This window comes from Antrostomus carolinensis, unplaced genomic scaffold (genome assembly GCF_000700745.2).
Source record: "Antrostomus carolinensis isolate BGI_N321 unplaced genomic scaffold, ASM70074v2 scaffold3822, whole genome shotgun sequence".
NCBI classification, from domain to species: Eukaryota; Metazoa; Chordata; class Aves; order Caprimulgiformes; family Caprimulgidae; genus Antrostomus; species Antrostomus carolinensis.
In genome coordinates, this window is record NW_010301429.1 from 63,468 (window position 1) to 81,154 (window position 17,687).

The 17,687-nt window shown below is 36.4% G+C and overlaps 1 protein-coding gene across 1 annotated transcript in view; it reads right to left on the reverse strand.

Moving 5' to 3' along the window:
* Positions 1 to 17,687, reverse strand: part of GALNT1 (polypeptide N-acetylgalactosaminyltransferase 1) — a 39,771-nt gene that overhangs the window by 7,187 nt on the left and 14,897 nt on the right. Inside the window, exons 2-6 of the mRNA XM_010163424.1 lie at positions 17,114 to 17,280; positions 10,555 to 10,762; positions 8,761 to 8,931; positions 7,033 to 7,150; positions 5,890 to 6,070 (exon numbers count right to left, since the gene is read on the reverse strand). Coding sequence (XP_010161726.1) covers positions 5,890 to 6,070; positions 7,033 to 7,150; positions 8,761 to 8,931; positions 10,555 to 10,762; positions 17,114 to 17,280 — 845 coding nt within the window. The remainder of the gene's footprint in view (positions 1 to 5,889; positions 6,071 to 7,032; positions 7,151 to 8,760; positions 8,932 to 10,554; positions 10,763 to 17,113; positions 17,281 to 17,687) is intronic.

The window sequence follows — 17,687 nt, forward strand, 5'->3', positions numbered from 1 at the left end:
CTTCCCACTCCTTTATGGTCATTTTAATTGCTTCTGAAAATTAATTTGTGCAAGACCCATGTGCAGATGGGTTGAGGGAGGTGTGCGTGATCAGTAGATATTTTTGCGTCACCAGAATTAAGCACTACTGTCATTAATATTGTAATAATATTAATTAAGGGTGGGATAATTTCTAGTTTTCAGACATCATGTTCTTTTTGCATTTTCCACACTACACGCCATCCCACAGAGGCCAAAAGGAATACATTACAAAAAATGCCAAACCAAACAAAAACCCAAACCAAAAAAGAACAGAAACAAGTCCTAGCAATTTAAATTCCCCTCACAGACCACAAATACAGCTCAACTGGCCACCACACCATACACTTCCAGCTGCATACATTTTTCAGAAATCCTTCCACTTAAGAGGACTGTGAATTACCTCTAAAATTGTTGACCTTCTGAAAAAGAGTTTAAGACACTTTTAAGTTGCCATACTGTGTTATTAAATCGACCTGCCAGCAGATGGTGTATTTCTACTCAATTAAGACAGATAACTACATAATTTCAGCTAAATGTTTGTAAATATCAATGAAAACACTAGTAATTTCAATATTCCAGAAAGAAAAAATGCTAGTCAGGCTTTTAGGCTGGGTTGGTTTGTTTCTGTTTTCTTTTTTTTTTTTTTCCTTTACAAGTCTAAAGACTTCTTTAAAAATATGTCAGAGAACTATACTGGTAAGGGAATAGAAACCCAGGAAACTTCAGTCTGGGCTTTCCAGCCACAAAAGAAATCCCAAAACAACCACAACAACAAAAAAAAACCACAAGAAAAACAAAAAACCCCACCCCAAAACACTGCCCTATCTTCACCAAAGCAAATATTTCCACTACACCAAAAGGAGCACTCTCTTAAGAGATGATGAGATAAGAAGAGGAAGGCTGTACCAGCCACAGCTAAGTATGGAGTTCTTCATTTTGCCGTGATGAAAAAAGTAGCTGATGGATGAAACAGTTATCTTGCCATCCTTACAACCACCTCACCATATTCAAAACTCATTCATCAGAATTTGCTACACTAACCTTCAGAAAACAACACTGTTAAGGTTTTGTCACATCACTGAATGGCAATAAGAATTAAAGTCACAACCATAAAGAATTAAATGCAAAGTGATACTTAATAGCATACAAGTCTGCTGTTTCTTAAATTAGTTTTAAATGTCACTGTGTAGAAAGAAAAGTGCCAGCTAATTTCCCCCTCCATTACAAGGAAATAGAAGGTGTGTATTATATTCCATTTAACCGTTTTTAGTCTGAAAGATTATTAAAAAAAACTCTGAAGTTAGGTCTGCACCAAACCGTACACTGGCACATTGACTACAGTTAGCATTAGGTCAGCAGATGGACTGAGGAGCAGAACTGGTACAGTTGCCTTAGAGGTGTCCTCTAATGAGGCTGAATTACCCTGTTTCCCAGGCTTCTGGTACCTTATCCGTATTAGAATCATAGAATGGTTTGGGTTGGAAGGGACCTTTAAAGTTCATCTGGTCCAACACCCTTGCAGACTACTCTAATTAGTAACATATAATAGTCTTCCCTTATATCTTTACAAAAACATACATATAATGATGTCTATCAGTAGAATATCCCTTCTTCAGTTTATTTTTTTTTGCCACCTTATCTTTAAGCTTCCCACCAGCCATGTGGCAACAGTTCTACCATCCTCAAAATTTCGAGAGAGCTGAAGATCTGCTTGCCAAGTTCAATGTGTGGCAATACATTTATGCTAAACAGCTTTGAAAAAAAGAAGCATGATGCTTTCATCATGATTATAAATTGCTCAATCATTTTCAAAAGCACAGTATGAAAACTGTTTAATCTAAAACTAGTCTTCTGTTAAAAATGATAGAACTTGTTTTTATTTAGTATTACAAAACTTGATAAACAGTAATCATTTAAAACCAATCTGAATAGCTGTGTTATCTGTGCTCACCATTAAAGCTAATAGGGAATACTAGTTGAAAACATGAACACGTGGAATTGCTCAGTACATATTTTTAACATTGCAAGATCTACCATCATGGACTCAGCCCCTTCTCTGTCCTCCCTGTCACCCATAAACAAAAACATTATCCATGTACATACTGAACCCTGACTTACCATGCTCACCTAGAGACAAGTGCATGCAGTGATTAGAAGTCAGGGCTACTGATCCAGTTTTCAGGATAACACATGTATGTCGCTGGCTGGAAGGTGCTTGCTCAGGTAATTCTGCAATGCTGTCTTTTCAGGCCTTGTGCCTGTCTAGTTAGCCCCAGTGCAATGGAAGATATCTTCTGGGGCAAACTTTCGGTCAACAATAAAAAATACAAGCTAGGCAAGGCTCTACCCAAGCTCATTGGAGCTGCATTTCGGGATGCCTTCAACTCACCAGCTGGGACGCAAGGCTGCTGAATAACAAGGATGCATGCTGGACAAGGAGTAGGGGGACACATGTAGGAGGTGGAACCCAGACTCACATACAGCATGGGGGAACCACACAGTCTAAAAGCATCCGTGCTTCACCTCTAGATCAAGGAAAGGGGCAGCCTTCCCTTGCTCATAAAAAAACTGTGCTGACTCAGGTGCTAACTTAACCAGCAGAGTGCCAGCCCACAGGACAAATGATACTGACAAGTTCAGCAAGTTGAATCAGTTGATATAGATGAACAATCAACAAGTGAGGGGAGGTGAAGCCCTATCACCTGCCATGAAAAGCCAGGCACTCTTGTCACAGCAAGCTGTTAGACTGACATTGCCATCTTGTGAAGCCTCACCTTGGACAATCCAGTCCTATCATTTTAGACTGGAGAAAGTGATGAAAGGCCAACACCGAAATAAAGAAGTGGCAGAATCTGCAGAACAGAATGACCAGAGCCAGGAATCGGACTATTCACCTGCACATGCTGGATCCATTTTCTGAAAGCCTAAGAGGAAATGGCTGGGGAAACCGTGCCCTGCTGTAACGTGCGGCTGTGAGGGAAACTGTTGGACAATGAAAAAGAACTACAGCCATTGTCGTTACTGTCATGGAGAATAGCTGTTGAGTAAAATGAGATAGGTTTGAGCTTGGCTGAGCAGCACTTTCCTGCCTAACCTCTGTCTGTACCTAACCACTTCCAAGCAGAGAGATGGCTTCTAAAACACATGAAAGCTTAAAAACGGCCAAGTAACAATTTCCACTAGGCTGTACTTATTAAAGAATAAAGGATTACAGGCTTACTTTTCAAAAGGCCAGCTTTCCATTTAGCTACACTACATCAATAGTAAAAAGTCACTTGAGTTGCTATCATGCAAGCAGTAAACCTCCCCCCCTGCCCAGACAACACAGATTACATGAAGAGGGAAAGCTACCTGAGTATCTTAGGTTTGCTTTCCTGGACCAATCCCTCTCTGATTCACTATCTTAGGGGAGAAGAAGAGAAATAATGTAAAGGAGGAAACAATTTTCTCAATGATGCCTGTCAGTATATTACCTCCTTCAAAATCCAATTTTCTCACCCACATCAACTAACAAGAAAAAGTGTAGGTGTACAGAGAATTGCCTGTTTTCCTTGCTCATCTGCAACCAGGCTTGCAAACCAGCATCAGCTTAAAAATTCTCACCTCGCTCCTTGTGAGAAGCTGTGACACTCTCACAGTAATATTGAAAGTACACACTGTACTAGCAAAGAGTCTCACAGGCTGCGTACTGTACTCTGCAAGAGGCCACTATGCCACCATTCTGCAAGAACTAAACATTTAAATTTTTATATTAGAAGGATACTTTGAAATGCAGAATATGGCTAAAAGAGGCAATTTAGCAGAGATTTCCCGAGTTCTAAAGGCAAGACAGACTTACTGAAATTTACATAGATGTTATTTGTATATACAGATAAAATTAGGGTCTGTAAAACTCCTATAAGACTGGAGATAACAAAATAACAGTAGTAAGGTGTTTGTGAACTTCCCAAAGTAGTAATCTTTTCTTGTCAATACCTACTGGCACTCACAACTTACATGGATTTGGGGGGATTGGAAGGCATGAGTGGTGCTCAATACATTTATGTGTTCATTCTCTGAACAACAGGTATTATATAATAGCTAAGAATGAGCCACAGTACTAACCACACTTCGCAGCCCCAGGCAACAAACTGATTTCAGAATAACCCAACTTATTCAGGTACTATGTGATCCTATTCTTGAAACAACTGGAAATTCTAGTACCAAACTTCAGTGCAATGTCAGTACAGATAGAGTACACAAATGAGATGTTGTGCCAGTCGGCAGGTGCAGATGCTCTAAGAGTAGCTTGGCAAGAACATATCCCACCAATCACTCAGGCAATTAGCACAGGAACGATGCAGATGTGCATCTTTTGAAAGGAAAGAAAATATACAGTGCAGTTACAGATAATTGCTTTCACCATTTCAAAATTTTTATTGTATTCTATTTTAAACTAAATTCTTTCATTCCTTTTCTCCAACAGCAGAATGCAGCAGAATCCCAAAATACTGCAAAGTTATGAAAAAAAAGTCCTATCAAAACATTCCTAGAAAATTTAAACAGTATAACTCTTTTGTAGCTTATGGTTACCACACAAAATGGAAGGACTATAGAGATTATATATAAAGTAACAGAGCCTTATCATGGTGTTCAGTAATATACATTTGTTTTTAAGAATTAGGTTATTTTTACAGTTAGATGTTCCAGCTACTTAGTATATTTTAAAATCTAGCTTGATATGGATGCATAAAAGCAATCTTAACCAAAAACGATTGCACCTATTTATACACAACTTTTCTGAACGATGTCTTTCTTTACATGTCAAGTTTGAATTCATAATGTTTCATTAATAGCAATACAAGGCAGTAACCATAAGCTGTTAGCTTCTGATTTCACCTAAAAAGGTTTGAGTAATAGCAAGATTTTTTTTTTAATTAAAAAAACCCCTACACAATCTTATTTGAGGAAGGTATCTCTTAAGACAAACACCATCATAAATCCACACAGTAATTTATTCTTACAAGTATTCTTAAAACTTGTAATCTAAAAATTGACACTGTTCAGACTCATACTACCTTGTATTACAGCTTTAAAATTTTAATACTAACACAGGCTTAATAAGCAAGCCATAAGGAAATACTAGCTTTAGAGATATGTCTTTGGAAAAGCAGACATGGCATATAGAACTACCACTTAGTATCTGAAGTTGAATGTCTCTAATGTCTCAAGTATTTAGAGAGTATGTCTGTTGCTACTCAAAATTTGTGTCTCTGTTTCTTCTTAAATATCAACAACACAAAAAATACCCTGTAATAGAAAGTAATATTTCAGTATTTCCCAGGCTTCCTTTCTTTTCCTGAATTTTTTTTTTCCCAGAAAGTTTGATTTCATAGGAAATTTGCTCTCATATTTTACATCCTCTTGTTTTGTTAAAATCCATTTTAAGAAACATCAGAAATATCATCACAGTCAAGTATATAGGCAACTTTCCCCTACACTCTGGATAGTGAAGTGCAAACTCTACTAAGCCAAAAGATGATAACTTTTGCCACTCCTGCTACTGGGTTTCATTTAAATCACTTCTGACCTATTCAACCTGGAGTGTCTACAACACAGAAGCCACATTCCAGCACAGTTGAGCTTTTTGATGTTCCAGTGAGCTTTAATTCTATTGCATGTGAAGCTCATTCATAAATTATGTTCAAGTAAAAAAAAGGAAAAAAAAAAAAAAAAGAAAAAAGTCCTTCCTTTTTCTTCAGCTTACATAAGCTTTGTCTTACAAACTTCAAAGCAGTAACATTTCTATTTAAACACTCATTTCCTTTCCCAGCAGTAATAACATTTTAATTCTTAATAGATACTTCTTATAACCAAAGACTTGCTCACCTGGGGAAATGATGTAAAAAAAGTTTTTGAATTCATCCATCCAGACCTCTGCAAGCCGCCTGTTATTTTTGTTGATTATCTGCCCTGTACCTCCTGGAAAAGTGTACGGTGTCGCTTTTCTGAACACATGCCCGACATGCGAACAAGTTACAATTTCCAAAGTGCCACCACACTGCCAAATCTGAAAGTGATAGAACAATTATTGCATAGCTTCAAGTTGGTAAAAAAAAAAAACAAAACCAAACCAACCAAAACCACTAATCACTTGCTTCTGTTCAAGTTGGAGACACATTAGTTGAGGACTAGAACGAATACATGGAAGAGAAATGTATGCTTGTTTCATGCTCAACAGGTAAGGCTGCTCACAAGCCTCAGTAAGGCAGCATAAGAAAGACTATATAAGGCCTCACAGCAATAAGTCATCAGCAAGAGGCTACTTTAGGGAACTGGGCAAGCTGACAGCGAAGGAAGGAAAAGGCTCACATGAATCACCAGGAAGTTACAGGTGCTGATCTATCCAGAAAAGTCCATAATAAAACAGAATCTCCATGTAAAAAAAGCCATTCACTTCCCAAGTAAAGTTTCTGAAAATATTTTCAATTTTATTTTGGACACCTAAAAATGGCAGATTCAGAAAGCTGAACAGCTTCAGAAGTATGCACCTTTATTCTCTGAGCTTCTAAGTAAACCAAAAGGAAATAGTGCTGTTTGGTAGGAATGAAAGTAAGAACAGTGCTGGTTAGGTCCACATCCAAATGAACATGTTAAGTTAGAAAACAGCAAGAAGACAGAGCTGCTAACAGAGGTGCTCATATTTCACTGACACATTAAACCATACGCTGATGACATCACCCTGAACTTATGCTCCCCAATTAGCTTCTCCAACCGAACTCCTTTTAACACACATGCATTCAGAATGCCCATCCCCAACTTTTAATCACAAGGCTCTGCCAGCTATTCACCATGCACCTGTCACTGACAGGTACAGTCTTTGCGTATCTCCATTGGAGGAGCTTGACAGGAAGAGAAGTGCTAATTGCAACATGAGAGGACACTGACACAGGCAGTGGATTTGTATTTTACAGAACTCAAGATGCACTGTCCTGAATAATGAAACACTGAAAACAGAAGAGCTTCACTTACCCTGAAAGAAATTTCTAAGTTTTCTCCACCCCAAATATCCATTCCAGCATCGTATGTTCCAATTTCCTGAAAGTAATCTCTGTCTATTGAAAAAAGACCTCCTGCCATTGTAGGTGTCCTGGGGAAGAGGGGGGCAGAAAAACAAAGAAAAAAAAATAAGCATCAGTCACTATGAAAACATATACTTAAAATACATTTCACACACTGGCAAAATGACTTTTTATTTCCCAAGTTCCTAAGATGTTCTTTCTCAGTAGGCTTCCACACAAATTCAGCTACCACTGGTGTATTTGCTAGCTCAAAGTTTTCCAGAGATGGAACCAGTTAGTAACAGATCTAATTTTCTCACTTCAAATTGGAGTCTGGATAGAGAACAGTCCCTTGAAAGCTGCTGCCATTCTTGAGAAAGGTTTCTGCCTCCAATGCTGGTAACTCATAAAATAAAAACCAGTTTCCTACAGGAAATTTATACTTCTGGCAACTATTCTTGAGACAGTTATGGGAGACCATGAAGTGGCCTGCTTGCTTTCACCATTATTGCTTTGTACAAGGAAACTGTACACTCAGGGTTATTATATCCAGATTTTCTTTACAAATTCCTTATTAGTAGGAAAAAACCAAACAAAACCGTGCTAGTTTCTCCTAACTTTAGCAACACCTCAGAAATTTCAATTTCTTTAGTCAACAAATTGACAATAATTAAATTATATATTATGCTGACAATAGAACTTTGTAGTTCAAGCATACAAATTATTTACGTTTTAGCATCAAATTATTTACTCTTTTAGCATAAATTATTTTCTACCACTAGTCATTTTCCTGAAAGGCTTTGGGCTTTTTCTGAAAGACAAAATATAAGCTTGGTTACAATCTAACTAACAATTCATGTGGCTTTTTTCCCCTGAAAAGGAAACTAGGGGAAGGGGGGGAAGGAATACAATTAGCCATATCGTGAGAAGACCTTTGGATTTATTAAATGAGAAACAAACAAAAAAAAACCCAGAAAAAGCCATATCCTCAACTTTATAGTAAGTAAATATTGCCCACTTTTCAGAAAAGTAGGGATAGAAAATGTAAGTTTGCAATTATTAAAAAGTACATGTTACACACAAGTTACCTGTTCATCTCATTACCTTTGTCATAACATCTACATGACACACAAGTATAAATTCACCTCTTACCCGTGCACTTTGAAGACATTAAGCTTATATATGTATGCACACACACAAATATATACACACATATATGCCAAAAATCAATGCATCTTCTCAAAATATTTTTTACTTTGTTAGAATAAAATATAAAAACAAGGTCCAATAGAAACCTGCACATCAGTATAAAAACTAGTTAAAAGCTAGTAATTCACCAGTAATTGACATAAAAATATTTCATAGAATCATAGAATGGTCTGGGTTGGAAGGGACCTTAAAGATCATCTAGTTCCAACCACCCTGCCATCAGCAGGGACACCTTCCACTAGACCAGGTTGCTCAAAGCCTCATCCAGCCTGGCCTTCAACACTTCCAGGGACAAGCTGATCGCTTCCTTTATTGCTACCAAAAGTTACCAACCACTAATCCACATAAAATAACTTATATGCTGTGCCTTCAACCAGACAAAAATGATGCTACCAGCAGTTCATTAAGTACCTACTTACAAGATTAACCTAGAAAGGATATGAGTAAACATTGGGTGACCATTTTAACCAATTTAATAATTTCTCATTACCTAACAGGAAGGGTTCGATCTCCTTTCCGTCGATCCATCTCTCTCTGAGGAACAGGATACCAACGAAAATTCAATTTCCAGTTGAATCCACCATAGGTCATGTCAGAACCTGCCATATATTCGAAGGTGTCATCACTAATTACATCAATGATGGGACACACTACTGTTCTCCTAGAAAAAGGAAAGAACCAAAACCTATTAATTAAATTGTCAAAAAAGTGTTTGCTTGTTCTCCTGTTTATTTTGTCTTTAACACATATGGTTTAAATTTTCATAATACCTTCTCTTATCAACAGTACTCAATAGATCGTTACCATGAAACATACCCAAACTCTGTATTGTTAATTAGAGTTAATTCATCTAAGGCAAAATATGTTTTTCTGGTGCAATTTTGGCAATACTAGCTTTTTTAATAATAGTATTTGCACTATTATCAGTAATAAATATTTAACCCTCTGCAGATGGAAAAACTGATCATAGCTTTCTCAATGCTATATAATGATTGTACAGAAAATAAGAGCTTTCATTTCTAGCTGAGTGGTCAAAGTAACTTGCATGTTTTGAAATTAAGACTCCATCATTAGCTCTGGAGAAGTATTCTTACGTGCCCTCAGGACTAAAAAAATGTGATAGGCATTGTTAACAAAGTATAACTACTACATGAAAGCCAACAGAAGGAGGCTTCCTTGTCACTGTCCTGATATTACTAAGGCACAGGCTCACAGAATTAATTCTAATCATCCTAAAAACACTTAAATAACCACTCTCAAGCAGCCTTCCTCTCACAGAAAGCTCTGTAAAAAGATTCAAGGACGGCAACTAAACTCAAAGCACTTAGTTGGGCCATTTGCACTGATTATAACAATTTATGTACTGTAGTCTCACAAAAATGTGTATTAATGACAGATAACTTAAAGGTTAGTATTGCGTCTTAGCACATTTCTGAACAAAGATTCTTCACTACTTGCTGCTTTTTCATCATGTAATGCTATATTTTGTAACATGAAATTTTAAGTTATTTTTATCTGTAACCATAAGAGCAAAACAGAGAATTGTAACACCATACTTAATATCTAGTCTATTTAATATGCTGTTTACTAAATGACTGGTGTGCAACTACAGAGTTACTGCTCTGATGTACGAATATTTTATAAAGCAGACCAATCTCTCACCTTTTTTTTTTCCTCTCAATACAATTTCCATCACACTATCATGGATTTAAGTGTTGTGAATATTGACTTATGATAGCAATACAAAGCTATTTTACTGCAGTGTAGATGAGTATGATTCCAGTAACTATTCTAACTTTAAAAAAAAATACATCCCAGAGGACCAAGTCACAGCACAGAATTCCACAATACAAATACATTACAAAATAAAATCACAATGAGAACCTGAAAACAGTAAGCCTGACAGTGTTGCTCACAGTGTTGGTGTTACATGAGATCAGGGCTCCATTTCTTCCTCAAGAATATCTTCCCAAATTCATGAAGAAATGGGCCAGGCTGCAGACAGAAGACCTCAAATTTCATTGCTCTCTCAACTGGACTCACGCTCAGGTCTCCTGCTATTTAACACATTATCCCAGGCATCCCAATATAAGGTTCACTTTAAACCAAGTTTTCACTTTTTAAAAGTTGTACTAAATTAGCCTTTTATCCTTACACAAATGAGAAGTACATAATTTATCCAGCCCTTCAGAAAGTAGATATTTGCTTGTAGGCTGTATTGTAATACTTGTAACATTTCTTAATAACCAAAAAAGCCAACATGAACCAAAAGATGGATAATTACCTGTCAGCTTTGATCCTTGCCAGCAGAGGTTCAAGCCAGCCTACTGTACATTCACAATGAGCATCTAAGAAGGTGATGACCTGGCCTTTAGAAGCAGCAGCCCCCTTTAATCTGGCTCTAATCAATCCAGAACGCTGTTCCATTCGAATCACATGAACAGGTACTTTTAATTTTTTCACATAACTTTCCAGAGGTCTTTTCAAGAAGTCTGCAAAGAATTATCAAAACCATAGAAATTGTCAGTTACATGATTTAATTTAATTGAGGGAGTTGTTCTTTGTTTGTTTGTGGGGGTTTTTTATTTGTTTTGTTTTGGGTTTGGGGGGGTTTTTTGTAATTAAGAGATATTTCCTTCCTCATTTCTTTTCTATTTTTCCTACTTCCTCAGCTAGTTTCCTCTGCTTCTTATTCTACATTTCACAATATGCCCTTCCACATCTCCACGTGTTTCACTTGCTAAAGCAGGAAGTTCCTCCTCCTCTTCATTTCTTCATTATGGGAAACACAAACACTAAGGGAGTGTAGAATGTTTACACAGAAACCAGATTGGACAGACAAGTTTTTATTACGGAGTAGATGTGTCTCGTACTTTCTAAAACATATGCACAGCTGTTCTGGGACATAACATGTCTCTACCAAGAAAATAGAGAAAATTATCCAACTAGCTGAACATAATGAATCACCTCCTACAGGAATGTAACTTACAGATAATTTCTTTGCAAGTAGTTTAAAACATGAACAAATGCATTTTGCGACTGTGCTTTCTCTAGATTTTTCTGGCTAATATTTTTTCTATTGCACTATCACTATAAGACCTAAAACCAAAAATAAAGACAAAATCAGCTATACATAAATGAACATCTGTATCATCAAAACTCAGCTTAGCTGAAGAACAAATTATTCAAAATACAATAGCCATAACTGACTACCGTATGCCTAGAGACTCACAATTACTTGCACTACAAAAAACTGCCAAATTAACAAACTTCCCATTGCCAGGCACAGTTTTTGTCCATCATGAAAACTTAGACTATGATGGATGATGCTAAAGGAAGAACAAAGAATTGAGGGAGAATGCAATTGACAGTCACAGAAACAGATGTGCAATAACTTCCAGATTTCAAATCTGTGAAAAAGGCAAAATAGTCTTATAAGAGAGCTACGGAATATATTAGATGATACACTCAAAGCACATGGGAGTTGTACTACAACAGTGCAAAGCCTGTAGCAGGATTTAGCGTAAGATAGTAAGTACCTCATACAAGAATAAGCATGACACTGGAGAGAGGGTGGAAAAAGCACGGCACGAACTCTTAGTGGCTGCTTTGTAAATCTCAAGAGGCAGAGCTGACCCGAGGGTTGACCACCATTCCTTACCACTGCTCCGGATGAATGAGTTCTAATTGCCTCCTCATTTTTTTCTGTGCATTGTTGGACTGTCACTAAAACCCACAGAAATAAGTTCTGACACATCTTGAAAGCTGAACTGTGCCAGAAGAGCCTAAGAGTCCAACAGATCTTAAATGTTTGCCTCCAGAGAAACTTAAAGCAAGTTAATTCTTATTGTGCATATTAACAGAGACTCAAATGAATAAATCTTTATTAGTACAAACCAAGTGTACATGTCTGAACATTTTGCAGGCCTTTTGGCGTTGAGCACAAACAAGAGGTCATTTGTCTGACTCAGTCTGTAGCAAATCTAATATCATCTCTTTACAGTAGGTTTCCAAAGCCACTAATTTAAAAGAACTAATATTATGGTATACTTTTATAGTTTTAATGTATATGGCTTCTATGATATACACAAAGAGAATACAACGGTGAAGCATTTCTCTCTACGCTAACCATCTCAGGAGCAAGTCCTACAAATCAACATGCTCCTCTGCACATTTCAGGTGTCGTACTGATAACCTTTTATAGTAGTTCTAACCACTTCAAGGCGAATGAATTACGGTCTGTGACATTAGTCCTTGAACACACAGTTACATTAACAGAATGGTAAAACTCTGCCACGAGGAAGAGAGAAAGATTTCAGTAATACAACTATGGTCAGTCAAGAATTATCATAAAACAGAAAGTTACATTACAGAATGCCATGGTCAACATATTGCATATAAAAATTTTAAGTCCTACCTAAATTTTCTCTGTAAAGTATTTTAAATTTCAATTTATCTTTTCAAATACTTCCCAGAATTTTTTCTCTAAGAAACAATCACAGAGATGTGTGAAGTGTTTTCACTACAGAGGCAACAGAGCTAAGAACAGTCTTTCTCCCATGTTTAACATGCATAAAAATATTCTCATGAACTACCACCTTGTTCAAAACTTCAGAAGGGAGTATTCCCAGAAACAAAACATTGTGCCAGACATTCAAGTAACCGTGCCCTTAACTAGAAATTCATAAGAATAAGCAAAAAGGTAAAGTTTGATGCCTCATCCCTACAAAAGCATGGAAAATAACTCAGGCATCAAAATTCCTGGTGTTTCTCTGCTAACAGCAGTTAGCCTTAAAAGCTGAAATCTAAGCAGCATATTTTCCCTGCAGAGCACTGTCTCTTAGAGCAATACGCATCCCTCACAAACTGTTCCCTTAGTTCAAGTAGCAGGAGCCTATAGAGTTTTGGACTAGTCATCCATCCAGAAACTGGTAATAGTTTCTTGTAAAGCGAGGAAAAAAGTTTTTGAATAGTCTTTTAATGTATGCAATACATTTTGGCCTACAAGAAATGCCAGAATCAAGCTGTACAGATTATTTTCTATAGTATCTATTGGTCCTATTTATACTAAATCCTATATTAAACATTCAGATGAAAAGTTTTATGCATTGGAGAGTCAGTTGTTTACAAGTGACCCAGGATGACAGCTGAGTAAATTTTTAGTGTTGTCTTATACACTTCCAACAGACAGTGAGGTTTTGATGATGATGATAATGATAATGATGATGATGATGATAATAATAATAGTAATAATAATAATGAAAACCAAAACACAAACACTTCTTGGGAACAATAATAATTCAAGTAGTAATAATAATAATAATAATAATAATAATAATAATAAAGAAAACCAAAACACAAACACTTCTTGGGAACAATAATAATTCAAGTATTTTCAGAGGCATAACTTTAGTTTCATTTAACTTTTTCTGCCAGATTTTTCTTTCAAACTTTTTCTGTACTAAAAGGGTGCATAATTTTACCTAGGATTATGGACAGTTTAAAGACCATATTCCATGGCAGTAGAGCTAAGAAAGCCAATAAAGCAAATGTATACATCTAAAGTCAGGTAACTTCTAAGTTCTTAAATTGAAAAATACCTTGCCATTCTATTACTGAGTCACATTTATATGAATATAAATGAAAAAAAATTTTTTTAACAATTGTTTTTATTAAACTACAATAAAACACAGATTTATTACATATAAGCATGCAAACACAGTTTTAAGAAGTGTGAATACTTTTATAAGACATTATTGGCAGGAATTTAGTTTTGATTACATTGCTTTGATCTGCAACTCTATAACTAACTTCTGCAAGTGTATTCTACCCTGACACAATCTGCCTACCACGCTTGGCCATTCAGTGCTGACCTAGTTTTAAGTACAGACTAACCCTGATTTTGCCTGTTAACTTTTTTTGGTTTTCAATAGTCACCAAAGATCAGCACTTCAAAATAAAACATGCAATTCTGATCAGTACCTAGCAAACAATGTTACAGATAAGTCTTGCTTCTCCAAAGCTTTTCTTTTTGGTGTAACTAAGTGCACGATACTATGCAAATTCATTCTGCTAAGAGCATGACACTAGCAGGTACAAAGCGTGCTTCAGGCAGACTGAATGCTTACTTTATTCCAATTAAATTGACTGTGATGCTAGAATTCAAAATACACTACTCAGGCTGAACATTTTCTTTCTCTGGAAAAGTCTGCTGTTTTAGTTCAACACAAACAGAATGCTTAAACAGCATATGTTAAACCCTTCAAATTTGCAGGCATCATACCCTTCTGTTTTGTTTAATGTAAAAGCATGCTTGCTGGAACCAGAACAAGTTTTTAGAAAACAAACCAAAAAACTTTCAGTAATTGTTGAAAACAGCCACAAATAAAAGATGCCTGAGTGATCTCAATGAAGATCACAGATTTCAAAACTAAATAATGGAACAGGCTCAATAGCAACACCAAAAAAAAAAAAAAAGTCTGAAATGCTATTCTTTTAGCCTGGAATTAAGTTACCTTGCTTTTACTACCTAACCCAAACCCAGAAACAGAAAAATTATCTGAAGAATGCAACATGCTTTTTAAACTGGACTATAAATCTACTTCATAATGAGGACATGGCTATTGGTATGTTAAAACTGATTTTTTCTAAGACAGAAATTAAAGAGACAAAACATAAGAAATATGATGTCTACATAATTTTAATATTAGTCTGGCCTTTATTTCCAGGTCATATTGAAAGCTGATCTGTCACAATTAATCTTTAGCACTGATGTGAATTAGTGCCAAGGACTGTTTTGGCAAATGAAACAGAGCACACTTGCAATAAACCTGGTTTTCCCAGCAAGAGTCTGTGCACTCAAGCTAACTAACCAAAACAAATGCACGATCTCTGTTCCATTAAGGAAGCATATACCTGTACAATAGCCTAGTATAGGTTCTCAGAATCCAAATATAAGCGCCCATGTTAAAAAAGAGGATTGTGTCCTGGGAACAACAAGAGGGTTGAGCACTTTTACATGCATTAGAACCAAAAAAAATCTGGAATTTTTATATTAAAGGTTGAAAAACTACCAAGAAATTGTGGGATGTAATTACAAATTCCCTACAAGTGAAAATTGGATCTTGTGCCTTTCTAAAAGTAAAAGTTAATCATATCTCTCATCTAATCTGGAAAACATTTCTATAGTAGCATTGCCCTTTGCATGGGCATTCCTCCTTTGCTGCCAGAGCGTAATTGTATTTAAGAACACTGTCCCTTCTTCCAAATTGCACTGAAATTGGCTGAAGCAGTTAGTGTCAGGTAAGAAAGCAAAAGCAAGTGAGAGTGCCTGAGAGAGGAAAGGAACACAGACCGATACAAGTGCAAACATGACCTAGGCGTATGTGCTATGCTTCCGTAGGTTGATCAGAGCTCAGTGACCTGATACGAGACTTCAGCTACTCCACAACCAGCTGTACTCTAGACCGACACAGTTTGGAACAGGTCAGTTAACATGCTAAGGCATCATACACACTTACAACTTGAAGAAGAAACTCACACTTTCCACTACGTTAAACATGAAATACAAAAACCCACTTCTAAAGTTCTTTAGCTACAAAAACTCCTGTCAACCATTGTAATGGTTACTAACTATCATAAAAACTCCTGTTAACCACTGTAATCCATGTACCATAATGCTACTTAGACCATATGATCTGAAATCCAGTGTCTATCTTCATACATTAATCTTGTTTGAACAGATCTTGTTGGCTGGACAACAGCAATCCATCTTACTCTGAAGCTGGAATTACCACAAGCACCAGATTTTGCATATATATGGATCTTGCAGCACTGGAATCGGAAGCATCAGGCAGAGGTGATGGCATGCTGGGTGTAAAACCCTTACAAGACTGAAACATGGCAATTCCTGCTGCTACAGGTAACAGCCTACAACTGGTGGCTGCCAAGATTTTCTAGTGACCTACTATTAGTCCTACTGGAAAACTTTCACTGAAGAAATATAGAAAAAAGGGCAATTCCATATAAAAATATACAAATGTTTTAGACTGAAAAAACATAACACCCTCTCCATCTCTGTTTACAAACACAAGGAAAAAAAAAAAATCCCTCAAGTTATACTTTATAAACCATACCACTGATGAAGATTAAGCAAGGAATAAACCAAATATCAACTAGTAACCAAAAAGAAATATCAAGTATTGTCTAGAATATTATTTTTATTTCTACTAATTATAATTTACAAATAACATGAAAGAGTAAAATTTAAATAAAGTTACTTTATTTTAAGAAAAAATCAACTTCAAGTTTTGTCTATTAAATTTCATTACACATGGAAAGTTTCATTCTGTAGCATGGAGTTTCCATCTGGAGCACTAGTTATTAAAAAGTGGAATCTCTTACAGCATAGACACTGAATTTCTCAGGAACTGAATAATCAAAATTAATCCCTCTGAGCACCAAGTTTAATGGTGGTACTGACAGTAAATTTGGATGTGTGTGAGGAACAGAGCTGTCTTTGCTATTATTCATAAGGTGACTCAAGTATTAAATGCCCTCAAGCTTTAGGAATGCATTAGAATTCCAAACACAAAACATGAAAGCTGTAATGAGATAAACCCACTAACAAAAATCAAAATCCATCAACAGAAAAGTAAATATATAAATGTCCACTAGTTTTCAGTGGAGAATAACCCAGCTGCATTTCCAAATGGGCATTGCTCACTCTGCCTTCCCCTGCCCCAGCTACTGTGCTTTGCTGAGGAGAGCTAAGTCCATAGAAAGTCAGCCTCAAATTTTGAAGTAAAAAGAGCAGCAAGACAAGGCATTGATGTTATCATTACCTCTTTCACTGGCATCATCAACGAGGACAATTTCTTCCAGCATGTGACGTGGTGACCGGTTTATCACACTATGAACAGTTCGTAGAAGTGTGCTCCAAGCTTCATTGTGAAAAACAATGACAACGCTTGTCGTGGGAAGGTTGTCGACATACACCTTCGTTTTACACCTACAAACAAAATTTTGTAAAGGTCAAGCCTTCAGTTAGAACTGCAAGTTTGAGGTTTATTTCTGAGTAGCAATACTAACATTCATGATCTACCAACTGCACGCAACGTATGACAAAGAAGCAAATGGTGGGTGCAGATTTATTTTTACCTAAAAGAGTGATTTTTAGGTAAAATGTATACAACTTACGTATACATTTATGTACACATTTTATGTATATAATTATGTATTCCATACTACCACTAAGGAAGGAGAACCTCAGTTCAATGACCAATTCTAGAAATGAAGGAGACATCCATACTGCTAATACACAGAGATTATAACAGTATTTATTCCCACCACCCCTGTTTTGTGAAGAGTAGCATGCCCAGATACACTAATCCAAGCCTCTAATTTTAGGTCGGCATT